This window comes from Patagioenas fasciata, chromosome 10, assembly GCF_037038585.1.
Source record: "Patagioenas fasciata isolate bPatFas1 chromosome 10, bPatFas1.hap1, whole genome shotgun sequence".
Taxonomy (NCBI): domain Eukaryota; kingdom Metazoa; phylum Chordata; class Aves; order Columbiformes; family Columbidae; genus Patagioenas; species Patagioenas fasciata.
Genome location: NC_092529.1, coordinates 456,082 through 482,853, shown reverse-complemented (window position 1 = coordinate 482,853; position 26,772 = coordinate 456,082). Strand labels below are relative to the sequence as shown.

The window sequence follows — 26,772 nt, the reverse complement described above, 5'->3', positions numbered from 1 at the left end:
ACGCTGTAGACACTGCTATGTACTTACGATCCAAGTTTCCAACAAAGAGCCTGTCGAATCCGCAGACTAGTTTACAACTGCTGTTTTGTTTTAAACTTTGCTTACACAGGTTATTTTAGCAATATGGTAAGTCACATCAGATTCAGCTACATTTTTACACAAGTTATTGACCCCACACGGTTAACAGCACAGCGATGCACTGGGGCAGCCAGACTGCAGGAGCCACCGAGCAGCCTGTCACGTTCCCAGTGGTTGAAACTTGGAAACTGCTGTAAAAACTAGGAAAGCTGAGTATGGTGATGGAGAAATACCCCGGGGTTTCCCTGGTGAATATGGTCAGTGACATCGTCCCGCTGTCTGCGTGTTGGACGCCGCTCAGCCCAGCCGGCAGCCTGGGGAGCTGCGCTGTGAGTCACCGCTCTGCCCTGTCTTCAACTGCCCACAGCCTCTGCTGTGGCCTTGGGGACGCCGGGACGGCTCCGCTCCAGCGACGGGACCCCCGAGTCCCTGTGCTGCCTTTGGCTCCTGCAGCACCGCACCAGAGCCCAGAGCTCCTGGGGAGCCCTGGGTGCTGCAGACTCAGGGCGAGGAAGGTGGGATTTCACCAGGGCACCCAGAGGAACAGGAGCCCGAGAGCTCCACACAGAGACACGAAATCAAAAGCAACACGCTTTGAACGTGAAATACTTTGACCTCAGGGAAGGCTGAAATCCAAAATTACAAATCTCAGCTTATCCTCCAGCAGTTTTACTGCCACGAAAAGTCTTCAGGGTCTCATAAAGCCCCTGACCTGAACCCCTCTAAAGCACCCACCAGGTGCACACAGTACAGTTACCAATGCTGACTTTTTTCGTGTCTTAAATGCACTGAAATGAGCTACAGACAGTGCTGGTGTGTGAGACCTCTTCTACTCCAGTGCTGGGGCACCCCGGAGCACTGCAGTGCCCTTTGGCTCCGGTCCGCAAGGCAGCGCCTGACTCCCCGGGCCGAGGGAGCCCCTTTCTCCCCATGGGACAGCACTGCTCCTTCTGCATTCCGCAAAAGCTCAGAGGCCGATTTCAACAAAGGCCACAAACGCTGGCAGGCTCGTGTGTCTGCTGGGGGAGGGACCTCACCTGATCTGGCTCTTTTTGGGGTTGATGTCTGATATGATCGGGTTCTTCTCATACTTGAACGTGATGTTGTGGCTGGTACAAGACTTGTTCTCGAACTGGATGCAGACCGGCACGGCCGTGGTGAGCTCGGCGGCCGGCATGGTGCAGGTGATGGTGCTGTCACTGCGGCTGCGCGGGGAGAGGCAGGTCAGCAGCGGGAAACCGCGCCGGGAGAGCGGCCGCAGCCCGGCCTCCCAGCCCCACTTCCCCCAGACCCCAGCCCCTGGACGGCGTTCAGCAGAGACAGGCAGGAGCGAGCTCCCAGTCACATGCCGATCAATCACCTATTAATTACGCTGCCTGCTAACAAGCAATCCCGAGCACACAGCACCACGGGCTGCCAGGCTGACCTCCCGTTCAGCCGAAGGACAAGGGCAGGCCCCACATCTTCCTGCCGATGCGATGGGAACACACAGAGCAGAGGCTCCTCCTGCAGCAGCGGGGCCCTGGGCGCGCAGGTGCCTCTGCCCGCGGCAGCTCTGGGCACGGAGCTCACGCTTGATCTCCTCCTGATCTCCCAGGAGACAATATCACCCCTCCCAAGGCGCTGGCTCCTGTCACCAGCTCAGTGCCACCCCAGAGTGCCCCACCTGAGGTCAGTGCACTGCTTGGAGCCGTTGACAAGGACACGGAGCTCGGAGCCGACGTCCAGCCGGCTGCCTCGGATGGTCACCCTGGTTCCTCCCGCCTTCGGGCCGTTCAGGGGAGCTATGGACTGCACCACGGGAAGCTGAGAACAAAAGGCAAATCTGTTTGCTAGTCGGGTAAATTCATATTTGGATACTCCACACTGTGTATGGGAATTGCTTCAGTAGATTGAAGTACCCAGCACTGTGAGGCTCTGAAACAGCAGCACAGCAAAAACTTTTGCTGGCAAGGTTTCAGAACAAGGAGAGAGGCACATGTGCTGAAGAGTGAGATCATCCAAAACCTCGGTGACTCTCTGCAGTCCCTAAATTCTGGCAATAAATGAGACCTGAGTCCAAACTGGAGCCCGGGATCCCAGGAGTCGCTTGACATTTCCAATGGAGGGTCCAGAGCTGGCGACAGCTCAGGGTTCACCAACAAAAGGAAATCTCCCATTCATTCCAGCTCCACCACCTCTGCCCTTCCGGACCCGCACGAAGCCCCGTGGGACGACGATCTGTGAAAATCGCCACACGAGTCTGGATAACTGAATATCAAACTCCTCCTGGAGGAAGCTTCGCATCTGAATCTCTCAAACCAAGGGAGAAGTTACTTTGCCCATGGCCATTTTCAGCAGCAATTAGCACATGTGTTATCTGCATCTGCAGCCCCTGGAAACCTTCCTGAGGTTCTTGAGCTCAAGGCTTTGATACTGAAAGCAGCACCGAACCCTCGCGCCCCGGGAGAGGCTGCTGGGCACCGTGCGGCTGGACAGGACGCGGCGGGCAGAGCAAACACTGAGTTCGCGGCCCTTCCAAAAGGCAGCTGGCAATTCCCTGTCAAGCACACACCCTGGAGGCCCCAGCGCCCCTCACCGCCACGGCCCGTCCCCGGCTGCGGAGCCAACGCGCAGAGGCAGCCCGAGGAACACGCCTGGTGCCGATGCCCTTTGCTGTCAATCCCAGCACACAAACACGCTTATTAATAGCTATCCTTGCCCCTGTCCTGCACTCAGAGCGCTTTATTTCTCTGCAGCCATTTCCTCTGTTGTTTCTGATCACTACCCATTTCCACAGGATTCATTTTCGTTATTTTGTATTTCTGAGCGTCTGCAGGCAGCTCTCTCCTGCCCTTGGCCCCTGACCTGCACATTCAAATCCGCAGTTACAACAACAGCGGAGAGGATTATTCATGTTCCCCAAAGCCTTCCAGCTCTTCCTCTCAGCAAGAGCCAGGGGCTACTGCTCTCGGTGCGCTGCCAGCACTGATGGCCTCCATCGCATCTGCTGCAAATTCAGCTCATTTGCCAAATCCAGCTCATCCTTAGCCTGCTATCATGTCCTGGAGACGACGCCTGATCATGTTTCTCCCTCCTCCTCTGCAGAACTACAGCTGAATACCGTTTCTTCTAAATACATCTAACATGGACTTTTAAAAGATATAGCACACAAATAAGAGTTGGTATTGTACAAAGGGCTGTCTTTGGAAGGGCAGTTCTACAAGTCTTTCAGACTGTTTCAGGTAAACTGGTACCAACGCCCAAGCTCGGGTCTCACCGAGACCAGCCCTGCATGGTGCAGTCTGCTTCATCTCCACATCACTGCACGTGAGAGGAGAGTCGAGAAAACCGAATGGCGCTGCTTGGCTTGCAAACGGTGCAGAAGCCACTTTTGGTGTGGAACAGCAGCTCCACGCCGCGCAGCTCCACGCCGCGCAGCTCCACTCCCCGACACGCGCGCACAGAGCAGGACGCGGTCTCATCTCTTCTCGGGCTTTGCTGAGACACAGCCAAGACAGACAGAGCTCCCCTCCTGCTGCAGGCCACCGGCCTTTGCCACAGCCCCGCTCGGGAGCCGCCGGCACGGAGCGGCCAGACCCGCCGCGGGCTCAGCGACCGCCCTTGCTCCTCTGGCTCTGCTCAGCGCTTGAGCCTTCACAGCGTTTCCTGAGAGGGCTTTTCCTTGCACGCCGAGCAACAGAGGCGGGCTCAAACCTCCCCTGGCACCATCCTCTCGTTCGCCCTGGACACGTAGGGCTCCCCTGAATAGCATCTGGCCAGAGAACAGGGTGCTTGCAGGAAAGAGAAGAGCTGCACGGGTTTCTTTTAGGTTTATGGAGATGAAAGTTACCTTTGTGAGATGGCACAGTACAAAGCTATAAAGGGCTTTTCTTTGTATAATGGCACAGGGTTAGCTCAAATTTAATCCCTACACATTATTCTCATGCATAAACTAAGACAATCTCTGCAGCAAAAAGTATCAGTTCTAAAAAATGTGAGTCCACAGTACACAGCTTACATAGCACAGAGACTTTGCAGGTCTCAACAAATCTCACAGGTTGTTAACGGCACTTCAGCAAAAGAGGAGGAAGAAGAATGAGCTCCTTTTTATAGCAGGAGAAACAATGATCCAGCCAGGACAAGTGACAACCCACGGCCGGAGCTGGGACTGGCAGCGAGGGGTGGGAGACGCCTCCCGGCCACGGCCCTGCCCCTCGCGCTCGGCTTTGCCAGACCTGGCTCAGGCGAGGAACAAACGCCAGCGGCTCCTCCGGGGCCCTGGCGGTTTTTGCTGCAGACGGTTTGTGGAAGCCACTGGGGCACGGGCTGCGGGCTCCTCCGCAGGGGGCAGGAGCGTCTGTGTGAGAACCGCCAGACACACCCGGGGACACCACTCACCACGTAGGAGTATCGCTCCCGGGACCTCCCCTCCCGGCTCACGTTGACTGTCACCACGTCCGAAAACGCCTCCAGAGCCTCTCCGGTCCGGCACACGATCCTGCGGATGGCAAAGGGCGGTTGGGGGCTGTGGCACCCCGCCGGAGCAGAGGGGAGAGCCCACGGCCTCCTCCTGCAGGGTGGCCGGGCAGCACCCACCGGTGCCCCTGCCCAGGGACCCAGCGCGGCAGGCGGAACGGGAGAGCAACAGGGATGGGGGTCAGGGACAGGGACGGGGACAGGGACGGGGACAGGGCCCTCCTGGTTGCACAACACTCACGCCTCGGAGACGACGTATCGGCGGGGCAGCGGCGCGCACGGCACGCTGCCGATCCTGACGGCGCCCAGCACGTCGCTGAAGCGGCGGCCCAGGTTCCTGCCGCGGATGGTCAGCAGCGTGCCCCCCTCCAGCGGCCCCCGCAGCGGCTCGATCTGCGGCACCGAGGGACAGGGTGGAGGGAGCCGCCGGGGAGGTTCCTGCCTCCATCCCCCAGGCTGTGCCCGTGCCCGCGTCCCGCGGTCCCCGTGGAGCGGACAGGCTGGCTCCTCGCAGGCCCGCTCCCCGCGGCGGGCCCACCGCCACGCTCCCTCGCTGCAGCTTGGCGCACGAGAAGCCATCACTGCGTTTGGGCAGCAATTACTCCAGCTGCAAGCACATCTGGGGTGAAGCATCGTGCCTTCCACACCTCTGTTTCAAACAGATTTGGGGCAGAGACCAACCCGGAGACATGGGAACCCAGAGGAGGGATCCAGCGTGCCGGGAACAGAGAGCCTGAGCACCATGTTTCCAAGGGCTGTCCCCAACACAGCAGGGCCTTTCAGGACAAAACAAGACAGAACGTCCTGAGGCCTGAAGCACGGCCAGCATGGCCGGCACTGTGGCACCCTGAGGCACGGGGCGAGGCCGGCACCACGGGAGGAGGCGGCTGCTCCCCGTTCATCCTCTGCACCGCGGGTTTTTCAGCGGCAGCTGCCCCCCATTGCCAGGGGACAGGAGCTGGTGTGACACCGCTCACCAAGCCGTGTCCCCGAGCAGGGTCCTGCACTGTGCAGCGGGTGAGACAAACCCCTCCCGTCCAGAAACGGTTCTTTTCCCTTGGCAAAGGCAGCGGCACACGGAGCCAGCACGAGGTGCCTGCTGGCACCGGGCAGCCAGGGCTGGTCCCTCTTAGCCTGCCGCGTCCCTCCAGGACAGCTCTGCGGATGCTGCTTTGCCCACGTCAGTACAGGGGATTTGGATTTACCAGCTACTGTTTGCCAAGGAAATAGCGACAGAGTCCTGCGATGCTCTGTGACCTGAACTGTGGCTTCCTTCCATTATTTTCTGGCGAGGTGCTGATAACAGTCGGCGTGTGGGGAAGGGCAGGCTCGCAGGCCAGCACCCCCTCCCACGGTGACGAGGGAAGAGGCCGGCGATGGGGATCCTGCCGCCCCACCATCCCTCCACGCAGCACCCGGGTTCGGAGCAGCTGTGGCTGCTCACCTCCCTAAGAACACAATCCCACATCCCTGAGGATCTGGGTGTTCGCACTGGCTGTGCTGCCTCTCCAGCTTCTCCCTTCCCAGGGAGCTCATACTCAGATTTGCGCTCTATCCTTTCTTTGCTGCTTGGCTCATCCCATACCTCTAAGCAGAACCCCAGATCCAAATGCCCCCAACAAACATCCATTCAACTACGATTTCAATAAAACTAATTTCAAAATGCATAATGGCAAAACATCCCTTGGCCACTCTTAATCTCAGCAGAACCGCAGAGCACATGTGCCGGGAGATAGGGCTGGCGCTCCCGTTTCAGCTATGCTCCATTAAACACTATTCCTGATAAGTCCTTCAGCCGACCCTACAAATCTTTCTCGCTTTTACCAGCTCCAGGAACTCTGGGACATTTTGATTGTGCTGCTGTTGTTTTTCCCCACTAACGTGACACAGATTGGGGCTTGTCACTCGCGAGATGTCCTTGGCATCAGGTTACTCAACAGCATGGAAAGTCAGCGAGTAATTCAGCACTGCTCTTGACCCCGTCCCGTGCCGGGACAAAGCGTGGTCCCTCCTGTGTCCCCAGTGGGGACAGCGCAGCGGGTCCCAGCCCTGCGCGCCCCCTGCCCAGCCACCAGCACCCTCCACGTCGCATTGGGGTCTCACCTTCCTGATCTCAGGTGCGGGGCAGACGTCGGAGAGCGGGGTCCCCTCGCCGTGCAGGCGGCAGCTGGAGCCGCTCTCGCTCCAGACGCAGCGGTGCCCCAGGTCCTCCCTGCCCAGGCACTGCGAGCAGTCGGCGCTCCCCGTGGCGCAGTTGTACACCTCCACTGCAACGCAGAGACCACGACCTGAGCTCCTGGGCCCAGACTCCAGAGCTTTGCTGCGCGGGAGGCACTCCCACCCCCGCCCCCCAGCCCGGCTATATTAATCCCAGTAACATCTGAAACCCAGGGGACGAGCAGAGCAGTTTGCACACACAGCGAGACGAGGCAGCGCTTGGCTGCCATCCTGAAGATTTCCCAGAAGGACTGGGTGCTCGTTCTCACCGCAATGTAATTTAGCACTTTCTTTTCCTTTTTCTTCCTCTTGAAAAACAAACAACACCCAAACTCTGAACCTTTTGTCAATTTATGCTTCATGTTTCCAACTCTCAGCATCCACATGGGAAGCCGCTTGGCAAAGCTGGCTCCATCCTGTTAGCAAGGCAGGAACGCTGCTTCCACGCTGACAGCAATGGGGTGGCTGTGGTGCTTTGCAGTGTTTACAGTGCCTTTCCTTCCCCGGGGACCACGGGCCCCTTCCATTGACTTCTCCCTTCAGATCTGCTCAGCTCAGCTTCCACATCATTTTCCTGCACCTCCTCATTAGCTGCTGCCCTGGGTTACGTTTCCTCTCCAGCCTAAGCCTCTGCTGATGGAGTGTGGGCATCCGCTGAGATAAACAGCCACAAACACTCAGGAAACATGGTTTTCACACCCTTTTCCCCAGAGGAGACTTTGCAGGAGAACATAAAACAAAGAAACAGCCACATTTTGCACTTGTGTTCGCGGGAGGGTCTCACGGTGCTTCATAAGCAGCGAACAGATCCCTCGGCCTCCACCAGCCCGCCCGTGCCCGTGCTCACAGAACGCCATGGGCACCCAGGGGCTCCCCCGTCCTCCACACAAAAAGAGCTTGTTTCACCGCCGGAGCCCAACCAGTGAGTTACACTGCTTGGTTTCCACCCAACAGCAGGGAGCTGTGACTCCTTCCGTGACTACCAAAATGCAGTTCACGATAAAAGCCAATAAATACCAAAATAATAAACACTAATAACAGCAATTCCATTAAAGACACTATAAAAGATGCACCCATTTATCACTGGCCTTGCAGATCTCTGCTTGCAAGTCAGCCTCTCTCATTTTGCTTCCACCAATCTGCTCCAGGCGAGGAGGAGCTGGAGCAGCCCAAGGTCCCACAGGAGCTCCAAATATTCTGGCACATTCGGATCGATGCAACCACAGCCCGTGCGTGCAAGCTCTGCGTGCGCGGGAGGGGGCTCCGCGCTCCTTCCGCTGCCAGCGCCACCCACGCTGGGAACCCGGAGCCCGCGCTCGCTCGTCAGAGCGTGCTCAGCTCGGATCTCCCACCTCTCTCTCTCAAAATACAGCCACCCTCTTCTCTCTGCACGGAAGCCGTGCCTCATGCCTGCACCCGCGCTGCTATTTCAGAGGTTATTTCACCAATGTGGAATGCATTGCAAGATAAGTCTCCTTTACGCTGGGATTTACTGTGGGGGAACCTTTTTACCCTGGGTCGGTGGCTGATGGTGCTGACATCCCTCTGCCCCTTACAGCTCTCTGACAGAGGAAATCTTACTCGGGCATCTAGTGTTCATTTGCTTTCACGGCAAACCAGTTCCTTCTACTGCGGTTGCTGACCCTGTGGAGGAGGAAAAGCCCCAGCGCTGGTGCCTCCGGCGGGAGCAGCGTGGGTGCCACGGCGAGTCCCGGCAGCGGTGGCTGCGGCGCAGGCTCTGGCTCTCGGGCCCGTCCCGTCTAAACGCCGTGTCCGAGCGCACTCCATCTGCTCCTCGCCCGCCTCAGCCCGCTGATGCGGCCAGGGCTTTGCCGGCAATCCGAGCGCTGTTCCAGAGACCAGCGGGCCGGGGTGAAATGTGTTTACACATTTCTCAGCACAGGAGTTAAAAAAGAGACTCAATTTTTACAGCGCGCTGAGCCTCAATGTCACCTCCTGGGAGAGCTCAGGGCAGAGCCCGCCCTCGTCCCTTATCTCCTCTGCAAGGAACTCCTGCCTGGGCCCCGGGACACCCCACATCTCTGCTGTGACCCACAGCACCAGCACAACCCGCCCCAGAGACCTCAGCCGCTGCCTGTGCTCAAGGACAGGGCTTGGCTTTCCTCCGTGCCAAGGGGATGTCTGTCTGTGGGCGTCCGTCTGGCCTCTGGGCACTTGTTCACAGGCATGCGACTCCAGGCACACGCATTTTTCACGTGCGCCCGAGAGAACGAACCAAGCTGTGCCCAGCTGAGCCGCGGTCTGTCTCCTGAATCTATACACTTTGCCAGGATTTTAGAGTCATTCAAGCTGACCAGATGAGAGCAGAATAAAAATGTTTTCAACTCAGACCTGTCATCATCTCTGGGCTGTCGATAAATCTGTCTGGTCTGTCCTTCAGCTGAAGGTTCACTGGGAAGAGATGGCTCTTTTCCGATGTGTGGAGCTGCACACAAGAAACAAATTAAAAAAAGCTTAGGAAGTTTAGTAAAATACAAGATTCTATATGCACCCTACACAGATGAACGTTCCTCGTGAGGCTCCTCTGACTGCTGCTGCTCGGTACAGGGTCTCCTCCCGAGCACGGGTAAGAGAGGGACGGCCGCTTCTGTCTTAACGACTTTGCGGAGGTCCCAGCGAAGGGCCCGGGGCCCGGTGCGCGGTGCAGTGGGAGCAGAGCCCTGCCCGCCTGCTGCTTCCAGTGCAAAGGACAGAAAACCAACAGACCCGCAAGGCTGTGCGCTTCCAGCACCGGGCCCCGATACAGTCGTGCAGGTGACGTGACGGGAGAGCACTCCTCTCAAGCTGCATTCCCACCGGTGGGGGCCCAAACGCTTGCTGCAGCTCAGAGGTGCGGTTTTCCCTCCAGCAACCACACACGGCTCTTTGGTGAGCGGCTGAGCATTTTCTCAGGCCAATTCCCAGCTCAGAATAAAAGCTACAGAAATAGCAACACTGAGAGGTGGCCAATTTTTTTTGCCTGAACTGAACTCTTCCCATTTGGAAAGGTAAACACGCAGCTCCGTCCCAAAGCCCAGGGGAGCGGGGGCTGGAGCTGCTGCGGATCCCACGGAGCAGACGCCGCAGCGCCGGGGCCGTGAACGCCCCCCAGCACCAGCGCACGCACAGAGCCCCGCGCCGGAGGGGAGAGCCCGGCTGATGCTTTTCCCAGCTGGAAGCAGAGGGGGAGGAGGGAGCTGGCGTCCCAGCTGCCGGGTGGGAGGTTGGGGACAAGACCCTCCCTGCCCTGGGACCTGCCCCACGCTGCGGGGAGCAGGGGCTGGCGGCCTCCCCCGACTCACCAGCACGTGTATGCATTCCACGGCGGAGGAGTTCACCCACCGGGCTTCAAACGACCTGTCCGTCCCAAAATGGCACTCCAGAGCAGTCTCCTGGAGAGGGAAGACAAGGGCAGAACAGCTGCAACAGTCGTTTAAGTGCAGTTCTGCATCTCAGCCAACCCACACGGCAGGTGCCACGTCTCACCTTGTTCCTGCCACCAACACCTGGGCCGCGTTTCAAGTCAAACAGGAGATCAGAACCCAATACTGTAAGCAAGGCGGGGGTCTGTGCCCAATTACACTCCCACACACATCACGGCTGTAGGCTGAGCACCACACCCGGAGCCGGGCCCTGTCTGTGCTCACCCAGCGTGCTGCTGCACAGCGTCACGACCAGAGCGGGGCAGCTGCTCCAGGAGCCGGGGACATGTGGCACGTGCAGACCAGGGGACGCATCTGACCCACAGCACGTGCAGCCCAGGGGACGCATCTGACCCACAGCACGTGCAGACCAGGGGACGCGTCTGACCCACAGCACGTGCAGCCCAGGGGACGCGTTCGACCCACAGCACGTGCAGCCCAGGGGACGACATGCCAGTGGGCACCCGGGTTCCTCTGGCCCAGGCGTGTTTGCAGTTCATGCTGCAGTGCAAACCAAGAGCCAACATGGCCCCAGGCTGCTTTGCCCAAACCAGACCAAATAAGCCCATGATTTGGGCTCAAAGCCACCTTCCTTCTCCCAATAACTGCACAGCGCAATTCTCTAATTCAAATGAGGACCCAGCTGGGAGTGTGTTCACAGGAGGATCTTCTGTGCTGTTTTCCTGATACCCAAGGATGATATCCTGCCCTGCGTTACGGCTGTGCCTCCATCCTGCAGGAACAAATCCTATCTCTGAGCAGGCTGATGCTCCACCACTGCTGAGCTCTGACCACCCTTTGAGAACTGATGGCTCTGATAAAAGAGATAAAAGAAAGCGGGGCTGGTGCAGGCAGCGGCTGGCTCAGGGAACACAAACACGGTGGGAGGGGGAACCAGCATCCCCAGCACATCGCCTGTGCCCGGCAGCTCCACTGCGCCGGCTGCTCCCGGCCCCAGAACCTGCCCGGGCAGCCCCGCAGCACGTGCTGGGACACGCGTGGCCTGTGCTCCGAGCCCCCACGGGACACGCGTGGCCTGTGCTCCGAGCCCCCACGGGACACGCGTGGCCTGTGCTCCGAGCTGCCGTGGAGAGGAAAGGAAGAGGAAGAGCAGGACAGAGAAGAAATCCTGCTGGGTGCCCCAGGACAGCTCGTGGGGGGCAGCGGGACAGCCAGGGCGCCCCCCAGCACCGGCAGCCGCCCTGCCTGGCCCCTTTCCTGCTGACTCCATTTCCTACATGCGGAACCGCTTCCTCCTCAGCTGCCTCCAGCACCCGCAGAGGAAAAGCAACTTCTCGCCCTCGTTTGCTGACTGCGGAGGGCACGTCCTCCCGTGCCGGGGCCCGGTGGGAGCGGAGCCTCTGCGGTGCCCGGCAGCCCCGGCACAGAATCCGGCAGCTCCTCCGGCGCTTCCAACCCTCTCCTTTCCCTGCAGAACGAGGAGCCGCATCCCCAGTACCCTCTGCAGGGCCATGGGGAACCAGGACCCCCGGGCCCCACTGAAGACCTGACCCAAAATGACACAGGGCAGCTGTCTACAAATACCAGAGCTTAGTCAGAGATTTTCCCAGTGCCGAGCTTCCCTGCCTCAAACTCCTCCGGTTCCTCCTGGTGTGGGACACCGGCAGCTCTGCGGTGGAGCAAACACCACGAGGAAACTGGGAGTTTTATTTCCACAAAACGTTTTGTTCTAGTGACTGTTCTACAAGGTCCATAAACCTCCTTTTTCCACCAGATGCCAGAAGCCCATTGCTAGCTGTGCGAGATCCCTGGAGAACACCGGGACACGAAGAGCATGTCCCTCAGCTTTGCCTTGCAACCCCACTCAGGTCGGGGTGGCTCCTCTCCACCAGCCTCTGCTGCCAGTCCAGCGCCTTCAGCCAACGCAACCCGGGGCCAGCCCCCTCGCCCGCTCCCGAGGCAGAAACCAGCCCGTGCTCAACGTCCCGCGGCTGCCCAGGCTCGGCTGCAGCTTCCCCAGCTCCCCAGAACTCATTTACCTTGGAGAAAGTGGCGTTGGCCAGTGAGATCGTAATGTCCCGAGGCACTCCTGTGGGCATGGGGTCCAATGAGGCAGGTACGATTCGCGGACAGTCCATTTTCTTCTGTTAGGTACAGAACAAGACAAAAGAGGTTAGCTGGGTGCGTGCTGAGCAGCCTCGCTGACAAGGCAAGATGACAAATTGGGACCCTTGATAAGGTTAATTTCAGTACATCTGTAAAGTCAGATCACACAGTAACCCAAGAAAGTGAATGCCAAGATGGCACCGTGATGCACAGAGCGGTAACACCACACGGAACCTGAGTCTCAGCGGAAGGCCAGCACGGCACTGCCGGAACCCCTGCGCTGGTGCCCAGGCAGCTGCAGCGCGTGGCCGGGTTGCCGGGGCCCGTCCGCAGGCACGGGCGGCACCGCAGCGGGCACAGGACGCAGCACGGCAGGTCCCGCCCGGCTCCCCAGTTCGGCGACCCGGCAGCTCCCATCCCGCGGGGCGGCCGAGCCTGCGCTTCCAAATTCTGGCACTGGAAAAACTGTCCTCCCAGGCACAGAGCAAACGCGTGTGCGCTCCTCAGCTGCCACTCTGGGAAGCTGCCCCACTACACACACTCAAACGTTTGTGAGACGTCGGGGCTGGAGTGACGCTACAAGGCGGCTGTGCAGCCTCCAGCGGCCGACGTGCCAGCGTGACCCCCGCCTCACGCAGCGCAGCGTGCGCCCCGCAGAGACCTGGCTGCCAGCAGCCCCCTGCCCCTGCCGCCGCAGAGCACGGGCGCTGTGCGCACAGCAAAGGGTGCAATGAGCTGCGGTGGCAGGACGGCTGGAATGAAAGGCCTAAACCAAGCTGAAAATGATTTTAAAAGGTCATCTGTCCCCCTACTTTTGTTCTCACTTTAAATTGATGGCTCAGATGCTGGAGCTGACTCAGAACTCAAGTCTCTATGACAAGCCTATCTTGTTCTCTCATGAGATGTAAATCACACTGCAGAACTACAGCAAAAAAGAACCCAGATTCTCCATTGCCCCAGGGTATATCCAGATTAATGCCTTTGACAGTGGAGCCACTGGGGTAAAAGACAACAAAATATTTGGTCCATTATGCAGAATAATTTGCAGCAGGCAAGGTTTGCTTCTCACTCGCACCAAGGGTCACCCGACTGTGCTGATGAGAGCGCTGCTGCCCCCGTGAGAGGAGCCGCTGCCCTCCCGGCGCCCGGCAGGACACGTCCCGGTGCCGGACACGTCCCGGTGCCGGACATGCAGTGAGCACGAGGCTTCTCTACTGCCTTCCCCGGACCCAGCAGGGGTCAGGGAACCACCTGGAGGTGCCTGTTTAAGTGCGGAAAACACACTTCATTTCTATCAGGACACTCATCTTAACCAAGCACAGTTGGTGCTGCCTAAACAAGGGGATTAAATAACACGAGATGTACCTGATAAGAGAAGTAAAAAACAAAGCAAAGCACTGGAGAGAGATTTCAGTCCCAAGCCTCTTCTAGGAGAATCAAAAGAGTTAAAATAAAACCAGCAGGGCTACAACGGAAAATTCATGCAAAAGCTGCTATGGCCTGGTTTGTCCTTGCATGTCCCAGCAGCCGGCACGGCTTCCTGGGTAAATACACTTTAGAGGACTGATTAACTTGTCTCGCAGCCCCTTCCCCGCTGTTCATCAGCAGCTAGAAATAGAGCTTTCCAGCTGATTGTATCATTCACGTCTGGATCGGGCAAAGGCTCAGAATGTTTAAAATGCTGCGGATGAAGCCAGAGCGATTCCGGCTTCCCGGCGGAGCAGCGCTCAGGTGCAGCCGCGCCAGCAAGTGCTCTTAGTGAACGCTCCCGCCGCAGGACGAGGCACCGTGTTTCCAGGGCTACCAGCACCTCGTCCTGCTGGCTGCTCACCGAAACCAGCGGGAAGAGCTCGGAAAGGCAGAGATAAACCAGGGACGTGCCCGAACCAGGTGCAGCATCCAGCTGAACTGCAGCTCTGGAGCTGGAGAACAGAGGCGAGAAAGCGATTCTCAGCTCTGCCCCAGCACCTCCCCAGCCAGGGTCTGGCAGGGACACCCGGGCTGAGCGGGGAGCGCACACCTCTCTGCTCAAACCTGCCCTGTCCCTCCCCTTCGAGAGCAGCTGCACTTAAGGCAAAGGACAAATCATCCCAGGCAATTTCTGTGTTCACCAGCCCAGCTGCAGGCCATGCAGCGCTTTGTCAAGGAGAACATCAACCCAGCCACCTGGGACCTTCGGAGTCCTCTCACAGCCCAAGCTCCTCCTTTAGATTTAATGAGAAACACTGCGAACCAGCCGTGATTAAGAGATGGATGCAGGGCCCACCTGTGGCGGTCCCCTGCTGTCACCCAGTGCCACTGGCGGGGCTGACACCCCCGAGTCCCAGCACAGGGCAGACCCCAGCATGCAGCCTCGGCACATGTGTCCCCCACCTGGACCGGCCACCGGTTTTCAAGTGCTCAGCCCCATCCAGGCAGCAAGAGAAAACACTGGATGCTTTCTGACACCGGACGGTGCTCTCGCCAGCCCCCCAGTGCGAGCAGCCCGGGCAGTCGCAGGACAGCACAGCCCGTCTGGACAGCCGGCACCAGGCAGCGGACAGAGCAGCGCTGCCGGGAGCTGTCACCCGCTGCCACCCCGCAGGGACGGGCAGCGCGGCCCAGGGTTCCACCCGAGACACGACCACGCGGAGCTGCGACGTGGTGGGCCCAGCACCGTCCCCATCCCCGGCGCTCGCAGCGGGCGCAGATGCCAGGGCCAGCCCAGGAGGGAGAGGGTGGCACGTGTGACACGGGGCCAAACTCCTGCCAGTAATGAGCACAGGGAACTGCTGGAAGAGTCAAGACGAGAACAGAGCACCGGTGCCAAAGGGATATTCAATTTACAGTGTAAAAGCTTGGCTTGGATCTACGGCAGATTGATTGCTAAAAAACCAATTTTATTTAAATTTACTTCAATTTAAATTTCAGAAGCAGAAACACACTGAGCCTCTGGGTTATTAGAAGCTGTAATTTGGAAAGGGGCCATTTTCTCCTTTAGATGAGCACCAGCAGCGGTGCTCCAGCAAATTATTAACATACCGCAACAGCCTAGTGAAAGCTAAACGAGTTGTGGAGCACTGCTATGTTTATCGTGTAACTCAGACCCCGGCGCCCCAGAATGCAGATAAGCAGTGGCATCGCTCCAGACCCGGCAGGTGATGGAGAGCCAAGGGACAGCACGGCATGGCACACTACGGCACGGCATGGCACAGCACGGCACAGCGCAGCAAGGCACGGCATGGGCCCAGCTCACCTGCTGCGCATGTGTCCCCGTGTGACACCGGCAGAGAAGGGTGCCCCATCCCCAGCCCGGTACAAGCCGTGACCGTGCCGCCATGGCCAGCAAGGGCCAACCGCTGCTGGAGCAGACCCAGACCTGGCCGAGCAGCGGCTCAGACCGCCTGAGCATCAGCGCCGCAGACACCCAGGGTCACCAAACAGAGCGAGGCTCAGCCTGGGGACCTGGAGGTGGGATGGTCCCAGCCGGGCTCAGCCATGGTGCCGGACGCTGTGAGCACAGCACGGGCAGAGCAGCACGGCAGAGGGACCCTCCAGCTCGCCATCTGCCCAGCCTTTGGCAACAAGACACGTATCGCTGCATTTCCAACCACAGAGGGCCAGGCAGCGTGTTGGTGACACTGAGCAGCACGGTCACCAGAGCTGTCCCCCACCCACCCGGACAGCGCTGCCGAGCCCGGGACATCTGCCTCCGTCCTGGGAGGGGGCAATCAACCGGTACAGCGCAGCGACGCGGGGAGGTCTCCCTGGGCGGCGGTTTGACGGGCCTTACCTTCATCTGCAGCGCATCGGCACACTGCGAGTGGTTGGACACGCAGGTGTAGGTGGAGGGACACCAGTGACACTTCCACCGCGTCGAGAGGCAGCTGGTGCACCTGAAACAGCAAAGGTGTGGAGAGAAAAGCAGATTTCGAGCTGCTCAGGGCAGCCACAGCTCAGCCATGCAATCCATCTTTACACATGGTGCTCAGTCTCTAACAGTGCCCAGAAAACGTGGTTGCAGGGGCTGGTTTCCCTCTCCTCCTTCCCTGGGAGCTGGTGGGGATGCAGCAGAGCCACCATCCCCAGGGCCACCGCAGGGCAGCTCCAGGGTGTCACCGCATTCGGTGCCACCGCCTGGCCCCAGCCCACAGGGAGCCGCCCTCCCCTGCTTACCGAAAAGTGTGAAAAATGCTCTTTTCCCTCAAAACACTCTTTCCTCATCTGCCCCCCTGTGGAGCCAGGCAGGCTCTCCCCCAGGTTCGCATGGGACCCCCTGTGCCCCTCCCTCACCGCCCGCAGACCCCCCGGGATCGCTGGGGATGCCGGCTCCGCTGCATAAGGGTTAACAGAACGAGCTTGATATCAAAATATTATTCATATTTCAAAAAATCCCAACATGACCAGATGGCTCCAGACACGGCGAGGACCCTCCCATGTGAGTCCCTGGCAGAGCAGCCGCGGCGCCCCTGCCAAACGCTGCCCTGGCCCCCGCGCTGCCGGGGCCGCACCCGGGAGCCCCGTGCGGGGGGACCCGCCCCCAGTGTCACCCGCAACCCCCGCGCCACCTGCCCCACCGCCGGTGCCACCGCGGCCGCCTCCGCCCCGGCACACCGGGGCCACTTACGCTCTCTTCGGGTAAATGTTCCCCGTCCTTTTGCAATCGTAGATGGTGAAATTGGCCCGGATAATGTTTTTGCTGTTGACCCGGAGAGCAGCTTCGACGACCACGTGGTCTGGAGAACCAAGCCAAAGAATATTGGGTTGCAAGAGCCTCTCGCTCACACTCACGCTCAGAAGACAAGACAGACCCTTGGGAAAACGAGGGCTAAATCCGATTTGTTTGCTCAAGGGCTTCCTCCGAGCTGCATTGCAGAGCTCGAACCATTCGTCTTTTGCCCTCTGACTTCCAGCTCTTCCCTCTTAAATCAACGCTTTACATCACCCTCACCAGAAAGGAACATTGCGACTTTCAGCACAAAATTCCAGCGTGTTGTGCAAGTGTTAATTAGCAGAGTTAATTATTGTCTTTGCTTACAGTTGGTGCTAAATGATATTTTAAAAAAATGTGGTAATTAAAACATGTTAGTTATCATGTTTTAAAACCCCGCTCACTTTCCCCATGACAACAAACCCACAGAGAAGAGTGGAAACCCCTTTTTGGCGACTCAACATTCTACACTAACCTCCCCTCCCCCAAAATCGCTGAATTTTATTTCTTTTTCTTTGCAATTTTGCCATATAAGCACCAGGGACAAGGGACAATGCCTCTTTCAGAATATGTACAATAAATCAGAGCGTTGGATTCCAGAAATTCATTCGGACACTGCTGTAACCAACAATACAGAACAGTTAATGATCTCCCATTCTTTGGATAGCTGGGGAGAAAAACAATGCAGCTTTATAAACTTGCCCATGAAAGTGGGGTTTTCAAAAGGACTGGCTCATTCTTCTCCTACTGGAGTCAACCATCTTCAATAGGGCATTCACCCAGGCCCGAGAGATGGAGATTTAGCACTGGAGGCTGGAATGAGGCACCGAGCTCCTGGGCAGGAGCTGTGACACGGGGCACCGCCCCGGGCAAGCGGCCGGTGCTCCTGGCCAGCTCGCCGGGGGCTCCCACTGGCTCTGCGCTGCTGGTCACCCCAGACGTGGGCACCCCCTGGTCCCACTGCCAACGGGGGCACTAGAACCCTCGGTCTGGCTTTAGCGCACCAGCAGGACGAGGAGCTCCTGAGCGGCCCCAGGTGCGCCCGTGCTCTTCTCCAGAGCCTCCTGAAAGGCCACGCGTGGTTGGGGAGAAATTAAACAGAAGTGCTGAAAATATCAATACAAGCAGCAACACTATTTCCCCGGGCTAAAGCGGTTTTTTTTAGTACTTATTAAATCTAAACCAGAAGCTCTAAGCAGATAAATCTTAAAAAAATAAGTACATGAACTGGCTTTAAAAATCTGGTGTTTAAAACTAAAATTGATAGATCTGAAATACTGTCAATTCATGGTAAGATGGTGGAACTCCCACGCTTTGAAGTCATATGCCCTATAAAGCAGAAGCAGCTTGGGTCTCTTTTCCCCATATGCATTTTCTACACGCACAGTTGGAAAAAGAAAAGAAACCCATGAGAAATGAAGTCCACAGAAGGGGTCAGAATGCACCGAGCTCGTTCTCCTCTGTACCTTGGTCGTCTGCAAATGTTGGGTATTTCTCGCGTGGAAGTAAACTGCAATAAATAAACTGATTTACATCATCTCCAGCAACTCTGGCTATGGTGTGGATATCATTTCCATAGTCACATGAAATATTCGTTCCGTTCAGGTTTGGGATAGTCCCATTTATTTGTATTATCAGCGCCTATATTTGGACAGAAAAAAAAAATCCGTTATTATGACAGAAAATTATACTTAGAACGTGTCAGTGTTTCACAAGCTTCCACAGGCCAGCAGCTCCGACTGAGTCCAGAGAGCCGTTCGCTCTCACCCTGTGCCCTTCGGACTCCCCCAGGCTGCCCGCACACAAGCGCTGGCTTTAGCAGTCAGAGCTCTGCACCAGGACCCCAACAACCGCAGCCGTGCCACCGGCTGGCACCAAATCCCAGCCCGGGGCTTCCGCGGGGACCCTCGGAGGAAGGAGGACACGGAGGCTCAGCCCCCGGCTGCCCGGGTTGTCCCCGAGCCCCCTGCCCATCACAGAGCCCTGCCTGTCCCTGTCCCACAGCCCCTGGGCAGGGACCCTCCCGAAGCTCTGGGGAGAGAGGAGGAAGAGCAGAATACAATTAATTCCTGTTTCGGAGCACCTAACCCTCCCAGTTTGCACCAGCCCATCCTGGGGCTGGACTGGGGAGGCGCTGGGCTGGCGGGACCTGTGGGGAGGGTGGGGAACAGCCAGCGTCCCCCGACACAGGGCCGGCTGCTGGGCTCCTTCTTGCAGCCGTCCCCCGCGGGGCAGGGATGGCAGCGCTGCAGAAAGGAACGGTTTTGAGCAGGGTGACTCGGAAAAACGCCCAGCGTGTGCTCAGCTGGCTGTCCCTGCCAGCGGGGGGATGTCCTGGGGACCCCAGGCCCCGTGGCAGAGCCAGAGCGGTGCCAGGGTCCCGTGGGATCCCCCCAGCTCCGGCCGGGATCTGCCCAACGGCCGCCGGCTCACCAACCATTTCCCCATGTTGGGGCTGGTCGAGAACTTTGGCACGGAGGGATTGCTGCCATTGGGAGAGGCTCTGTCTTTAAACAAACAACGTTTTGCTGAAAACATTTTAAATATCATTAAAATATTGTTAAAAATAGCAACAATACGAAGCCAGAAAATGAGCTGATGTAGCTGCCTGCGGCTGATCTGTATCCTACACCCTTGCAGATCTCTGCAGCCCCGCTCACCCGCAGGCTCAGCGGCCGATGCCCCGCGGCTCCGGGCGCTGGAGTCACCTCCTGGCGCTGCCGAGACCCTGGGCCCGACTCGGTGCCACACGGCAGCGCTCAGCACCCCTGGGCCCACAGCAGAGCCGCGAGGTGCTGTGCTGCAGCACGGGACAGACATGGATCAGCCCCGGGGGCAGACAACGACCCCACGGGATGCAGCACGGACTAATGTGGTATTCACGCCCAACGCACCGGGTTCTCTTTGTCGATGTTGATCTCGGGCTCCAGGATGGTCATGGACGGGCACTGCTGCACCCCCTCGCTCACACTGGCCCAGAAGTTGGCCCCGGTGAAGTTGGAGCACTCGTGCTGCAGAGAACACCTGCAACGGACAGGGTATCAAGCCGGGGTTGATGATTTTTAAAACTGGTGATAAAAGTGTCGACTTCCTTGTGAGGGAAGATCCTCAGAAAATCCTGTGCCTACATCTTTTTCTCCATCCCTGCAGCTAAGCCTAAAGCTTTGCTGCTATATTTGAAGCGTCTGGTTGCCAGGATAAGAGCATGTTCTCGCACCAGCATCAGCGGAGCACCAGGACCTGGGCTGAGCGAGAGCAGGCCAGCCTGAGCCCAGCACCGGGGACCAGAAGGTGACATTCTGCCTGACCTCTTCCATTGTAAACGCAGAGTCTGATTTTGTAAATCCCTCTTTGGGTGTCGATTGTCTCCTACTCATAAATACCAATTGCAACGGCACAGGATGGTCTCTAGCAGGGTGCTGGCTCCCTCGGCCCCATGGCTGGGTGCCCGCATCACATCCTTTGCGCTGGCAGCAGCATAACCATGCAGCCACAATTGAATCCTGGCTCTGAAGAGCATCCCAACCACTTGAGACCAGATGCAATTGTTTTTAAAGGTACATATTTCGTAAGAAACGGACAAAGACTAAAGGTAGTGTGACTGTGTGGAAATATAAAAGGCACCAGAAATTCTTGCCCAGGCTTGAGGGCCAAAGGACACAGCAAAGCGCCCCAGGACACAGCCAGCCCTACCTGGTCTCCATCGTGCACCACCCGCAGTAAGCGTCGGCAGCAGCCAGGCACTCCGTGCACGTCGAGTACTGGTTGCAGGCAGCCACCTTCACCCGCGTCATCTGCACGACAACAGCACAACTGCTTCCACATGCCCAACACCACCGCGGAAACACCCAACCCAACCGCCACGCGCCGGCACGGCCGCACGAGGCTACTGACGAGACACCCGGTTCTGGGGCTGCTTCACTCCTCAGCCTGCACCGAGCCCACCGAAGGGACGATGAGGAGCGGCCCAGCACCGCGTCCTGCTCCCGCCCCAGAGGCGGGTGCTCTGCACCACCTGCCCGCAGGGACCAGCACAGGCAGCTGCCCGTGTCCTGCCCGCACCCCGCACAGCCCAGCACCACCTGACCTGGGCACGCAAGGACGCCCATGGGACGGGGCTGCTGCCGGCGGTGCGGTCACCACGGCGCACACAGCAGCGCTGAGCTGCTCCCTTTCAGCCGGCACCGCCGCAATGGACCGCGGCAGCCAGGCTGCGGGAGCGGCACCGCGCCGCTCGGGTGTGTCAGAGGGAGATGGGCTCACAGCTTGTCCCTCCCTGCGAAAAGCTCTCGCTGCAGAAAGCGCCATTCTAGACAGAGCTGAACGCTATCTGGCTATTTACAAAATGACCAGAAAGCAAAACCACTCTGGAAACCTTAATTTGTAAAGAAATCAAAGTACCCCTGGGGACTTGCTCAGCAGGAGCAGTTGGAAGGAAAGCGTGTCGGCTTCTGCTTTTTCCTCCCTTAATTTCTAAGCATTTGGGAAGAAAAACGGAGTGGTTTGGCACAGCGGGGACTGACAATGGGAGGCGCTGAGAGCCCTGAGCTCCCACTGGGCGAGTGCCCCTGGCAGAGGGGACAGAGGAGGCTCCCCGGTGCTGTGCTGGGTGCTCGATCGAGCCCAACGCGGTGCACGGCACAGCAGCCAGACGGCGGCTGAAGAGGCGTCCCAGGGGGTTCTGTGAAACGATAATGGCCAATCTGCAGGGAATGAGGGCTTGGAAAACACAAATGCAACGTGTAACATTTGTGGCTGTGCACCTGTTTTGACAGACTAAGATGTAACTCAGGACAAAGCACAGCGCTGGAGCGCTCGGCTCCCGCCTGCCTCCTCTGCTCCCCTCGGCCCGTCGGTACCTGCCCAGCGCCGGTTCCTGCCCCCCCAGCCCCGTGCCGCCCCCGGATCACGGCTGCCAGGCAGATCTTCTGTCTGTACCATCTCCTAAAAGCCTCCCTAAAGACCGAGAACTGCAATTCGGGGGTTCCTATACAGGAACAACCTCTGCTTGTTTCTGCACTCCTGTAAGCGGATCCCTTTGACACCTCGCACTCTCCCTTTAGCTGGCCACCACAAAGACAACAACGCCTGACGAGGCGGAGAACAGACAGGCACAGGTACCCCCAAGCACCCCCGCCAAACCTCTGAGCTTCCTGGCTCTGCCCATTAATGGCAAAGCAAATTTTCCTGCCCTTCCTACTCCCAGCTTAGTGCTGATACCAAATCCATCGCGCGACGCTCCAAGGACTGCTGTGCTGCAGCCGAAGCTCCCACCTGGTACGAGGTCATCAGATAGAGGTAGGTGGGATCAGAAGGGTCGAACTGCATGACGGGGTGGACAGGCTCTCCGTACGCCACCGAGATGGATCTCCTGCTGATAACCTTCATGGTACTGTCCAGATTGATCTGTAGCGACAAGAAGCCACCCACTGAGACCATTTTTCAAACACCACGGGGAGAAGATGATTTTTCCTCAGTTACAAACTAGAATCAAAGTGGTATCTCACTGTGTTCCGCATTCCCCAGCACTGTAAATCTCCCCACACAGAGCTGCGGTGAAAAGGTGGCTGGTAGGCCGGGGAGCGCTGAGCGCCGCAGGAGCCCCGGCTCAGCAGGACCGGCCCTCGGTCCCTCTCTTTAAGCCCCCGTTTGGCGCTGCCGGGATCACCGCTGGTCCGCGGCTCTCCCCATGGCCCATGGCCACGTTACGCTGGCTTCACCCTCCCGTAAGTGGCACCAGCCCTTGGCCCTCGTTACACACTCGTGTGCATTTGCTCCTAAGAACACGGCATTCCCAAAGCTTCACAAAGAGCCGCCAAAATCAGCACCAGGGCTGTAAAACACGGCACCCCTGCTCCCTGCGTATTGAAAAATGTGTTGTCATTCCTGGCCACAAGAAGCTGTTCTCCCCGCTAGCTCCAGAAGCCCTCGGCAGCTGCCGCGAGAGCCGGATCCCACCCTGCCCCATGAACCCCCAGCTGGAGCGCTGGCGGTGCCGGAAGAGGCTGCGAAGCATCAGCCTGCCTCCCACGTCCCAGAACGTCTTGGCATTTGACTTGAAAACTCAGCAAATTAAATGTGGCATTGCTGAGAGGTAATAACAATAGGGCTACACGATTCTGCATGACAGTCACTTTTCAGCTTAAAACAGACAGGGAGCGAGGAAAATTCTTACCTCCTTACGAGCAGGGAAGGCAATAACTGTAAGGACCAAGCATGCCTCTGCTCTCTAAAGTCTGGATTAATTAATTAACATAGGATTAATTAATTCTTACACTACAGCAGCACCGACATGTCCTAGTAAGATAGCACGAGCTCAAAGCAGAGGCCTTCCCTGTGCTAGGAACTGTATGCAAGCACTGCAAGCTACCACGCAGAGAGAGAAGGGAACTGTCATTATCCCCATTTTAAACGCTGGCTAGCCAGAAGCTCAATAGTCTGCACAGTCTCTGCCGGGACAGAGCCGTGGCGGTGCAGGGAACACCGGTCTGGTGCAGGGAACACCGGTCTGTGCCGGGACAGAGCCGTGGCAGTGCAGGGAACACCGGTCTGTGCCGGGACAGAGCCGCGGCGGTGCAGGGAACACCGGTCTGTGCCAGGACAGAGCCGTGGTGGTGCAGGGAACACCGGTCTGTGCCGGGACAGAGCCGTGGCGGTGCAGGGAACACCGGTCTGTGCCGGGACAGAGCCGCGGCGGTGCAGGGAACACCGGTCTGGTGCAGGGAACACCGGTCTGGTGCAGGGAACACCGGTCTGTGCCGGGACAGAGCCGCGGCGGTGCAGGGAACACCGGTCTGGTGCAGGGAACACCGGTCTGTGCCGGGACAGAGCCGCGGCGGTGCAGGGAACACCGGTCTGGTGCAGGGAACACCGGTCTGGTGCAGGGAACACCGGTCTGTGCCGGGACAGAGCCGTGGCAGTGCAGGGAACGCCGGTCTGTGCCGGGACAGAGCCGTGGCAGTGCAGGGAACGCCGGTCTGGTGCAGGGAACACCGGTCTGGTGCAGGGAACACCGGTCTGTGCCAGGACAGAGCCGCGGCGGTGCAGGGAACACCGGTCTGGTGCAGGGAACACCGGTCTGGTGCAGGGAACACCGGTCTGTGCCAGGACAGAGCCGGGTGTGCAGGAGGACACGGGCTGCACCAGTGAGGGCAGACGGGCTGAAGTCCTGGTCAGCCCATCACAGCACCTTGTCCACAGACTGCCAGACCTGGACACGCGGGGACTCACCCAACAGACCCCTCTGTCCCCATCCCCTTCGCGGGCACAGCAGCCTGGCACCCCATGCCCTGGCACTGCACCCCAAGCGCTCCAGCAGCTCCTCTCACAGCTGCTGGACGTGGCGCTGGCGAGGGCCCCAGGACGTGCCCGCCTGCAGCCCATCCCCACCCCGGCAGCCGTCGCTGCTGCTGCAGGAGCTGCTCCAGCACTATTTCTGTCCCTTTGCTGCCTTTTCTCAGGCAGCAAATCTGAATGATAACTCACGCAAAGTATCTTGTATCCCATGCCAAATAACAAGGAGCCCCAAAGGTAAAAGGGCTTCTGGTTATGCAGCTGTGTTGCAGAATTAGATTAGAGCTATCTGAGCAAATTATCCCAGCAAAGGGTAGCCAGGAGCCTCTCCCTAATGGAGGCTCAGCAGATAAGGCTGCTCTCTCGGAGATGATAATGGAAGCAGAGCTGTTAATGCTGTGTGAACAGGGCTGCGCTGCGTGTGGCATGCACCGATCCTGCCCCTGCACCTGCCCGGGGGGCTGCTTTCCTCCCCCCCCGTGAATTACCTGCCCTGTAGGCAAAAATCAAAGCAAGGCGCTTCTTTGTGATGGTTCCCACATTTCTGCCAGGAGCACTTGGATGCAAGGGAAGAGATCAGATCAGTTTTCTTCTCTCCAAGCATTTTGATCCAAAATTCCACATCACGCAGCGCTCCCCCCAGGCTGGGACAAAGCAGGGATCCGCTGCGCCTGCTCCAGCGCTTGTCTCCGCTGTGGCCTCTTGCTGCTGAGAGCGCACCCAACTGTTGTGGCTGGCTCAATCGAAACTTTCTTTGGCAAAGCTCAAGTGCTAAAGTTACCGAAACCTCGGCCTTGCATCCTGGCTCTGGAGCCGGAGTGCTGCGCTGCCCCACATTGCCTTTGGCACAGCATTTGAAACAGAAACTCCATCAGATGCGTGGATTCACACCTGCTCTGGACTCAGCTGTGCTGAAGCATCTCTCGGTGATTCCCCTGTCTACACGGAGCCTTCAAAACCATCAGCTCACAGGGAGAATTTATTAGAAGAGCTGTTAATATTTAAACGCTGCACAATGATGTTTCCAGCACAGGGTTCATCAAGAACACCCTGCTCGCACGGCAGCCCTGAACAGTAATTAACGGCCACCAGTCACTAGGCAGCACATATCACTGTACAGATTACAGCAGCATCCAATTACTTCTTCACTGCCAAACGAGAGCAGGTGCTCAGACAAACTCGACAACAGACATTGTCCCCTGCGCAACCCAGAGGTGCAGGAAGGGGAATCCCCGCCACCCCCGGCCCCGTCCCCGCCGGGGCCCCACTTGCCTTCAGCAGGGCTCCGCTGGCCGTGCCCAGGAACGCCACCGTGTAGTTGTTGACGCTGGCCACGGCCACCGCCGTCAGGCCGCTGTAGGTGAAGACGGGGCTGGCGGCGAGGGGGTTGACGATGGCCAGCGGGTGCTGCAGATGCGCGGCTCCACAGTCCAGCTGCTCCGGCTGCAGCTGCGGAGAGACACGAGACACGAGCGTCAGGGGCTGCGGCCGACACCCACGGGTCCCCGCAGCACCGCTTGGTGCGGACAAACCGCCGAGCCCTGCGGTGCCCGGGGAAAGTTCCTCACTGCCGAGTCACACAACAGGAGAATGTCACCAGTTAACATGGGGGCAAAGAGCTGTAATAGAGCCTGTTCCGACTGCCACATCACCCGCAGAGCCAGACCCAGGGCAGGCTGTGCTGGAGATGAGCTGTGCGAGCTCTGCCCGTGCCCATGCCACGGCAGGACCAGGCAGCACCGGGACCGCTGCCGGAGCCATCAGCTGTGAGGCACCCGGGGGCTCCTCCAGCCAAAGGCCCATTCGCTGCAGCAGCAGCCTTGCATCAACCGAAGGCTGGTGTGACGGTGTAACGGGGACAACGGGCTCTTTGTCCCCCTGTCCCACTGCAGCACTCAGCGGGCTCTTCCCTGGCATGGCGCTGGAGGCCTCTCGGGCGCTGCGCCCGGGTATCTCCCAGCCCGAGACCAGCAGCCCCTGCAGAGGAGGCTGCTCTGCCGCGGGGCTGGTCCCGTGTGCGCTCCGGCGCTGCCAGCGCTCCCCTGCTGCGGGTCCCCACTCGGGATCAGCGCTCGAGATCACTGCTCAGGATCGTTGCTCAGGATCAGCGCTCGAGATCACTGCTTAGGATCAGTGCTCGAGACCACTGCTCAGGATCGTTGCTCAGGATCAGCGCTCGAGATCACTGCTCAGCATCGCTGCTCAGGATCAGCTCAGAGCCGCGCTCAGCAGGGTGCAAACCCAGCAGGCATCTCTGGCTCCTTCCCCCTCCAACAAAAGGCGAAGCAAAAAGTTTCTCCAATAAAAGAACTCAAAATATTTTTTCCCTGCAAGTGAAGAAGTGAGAGCAGAGCCAAGGGATGAGGAAAAAAGAAGCTTGCTGGAGACTCTCGGGACTGTAAATCCTGGCTGTGGTCTTGCGGCTACTGCAGTCAACAGCAGAATTTACACTGGGACGGGACAGTGCTGAGCAGCAGCGGCACGGTGCTGTAGGACACGGAGGAAAGAGCAGCGGCTGCAAAGCTCTGCCCAGAAATGCTGGAGCCC

The 26,772-nt window shown here is 58.5% G+C and overlaps 1 protein-coding gene across 1 annotated transcript in view; it reads right to left on the bottom strand.

Annotated features, from left to right (window-relative positions):
• The window catches only part of PLXND1 (plexin D1), a 73,842-nt gene that overhangs the window by 31,286 nt on the left and 15,784 nt on the right, over window positions 1-26,772 (bottom strand). The window contains exons 2-16 of the mRNA XM_065845732.2: window positions 25,498-25,674; window positions 22,207-22,338; window positions 20,626-20,726; window positions 19,827-19,956; window positions 18,399-18,573; window positions 16,849-16,957; window positions 16,015-16,117; window positions 12,176-12,280; window positions 10,056-10,145; window positions 9,106-9,199; window positions 6,640-6,803; window positions 4,778-4,929; window positions 4,459-4,558; window positions 1,745-1,884; window positions 1,116-1,283 (exon numbers count right to left, since the gene is read on the bottom strand). Coding sequence (XP_065701804.1) covers window positions 1,116-1,283; window positions 1,745-1,884; window positions 4,459-4,558; window positions 4,778-4,929; window positions 6,640-6,803; window positions 9,106-9,199; window positions 10,056-10,145; window positions 12,176-12,280; window positions 16,015-16,117; window positions 16,849-16,957; window positions 18,399-18,573; window positions 19,827-19,956; window positions 20,626-20,726; window positions 22,207-22,338; window positions 25,498-25,674 — 1,940 coding nt within the window. The remainder of the gene's footprint in view (window positions 1-1,115; window positions 1,284-1,744; window positions 1,885-4,458; window positions 4,559-4,777; window positions 4,930-6,639; window positions 6,804-9,105; window positions 9,200-10,055; window positions 10,146-12,175; window positions 12,281-16,014; window positions 16,118-16,848; window positions 16,958-18,398; window positions 18,574-19,826; window positions 19,957-20,625; window positions 20,727-22,206; window positions 22,339-25,497; window positions 25,675-26,772) is intronic.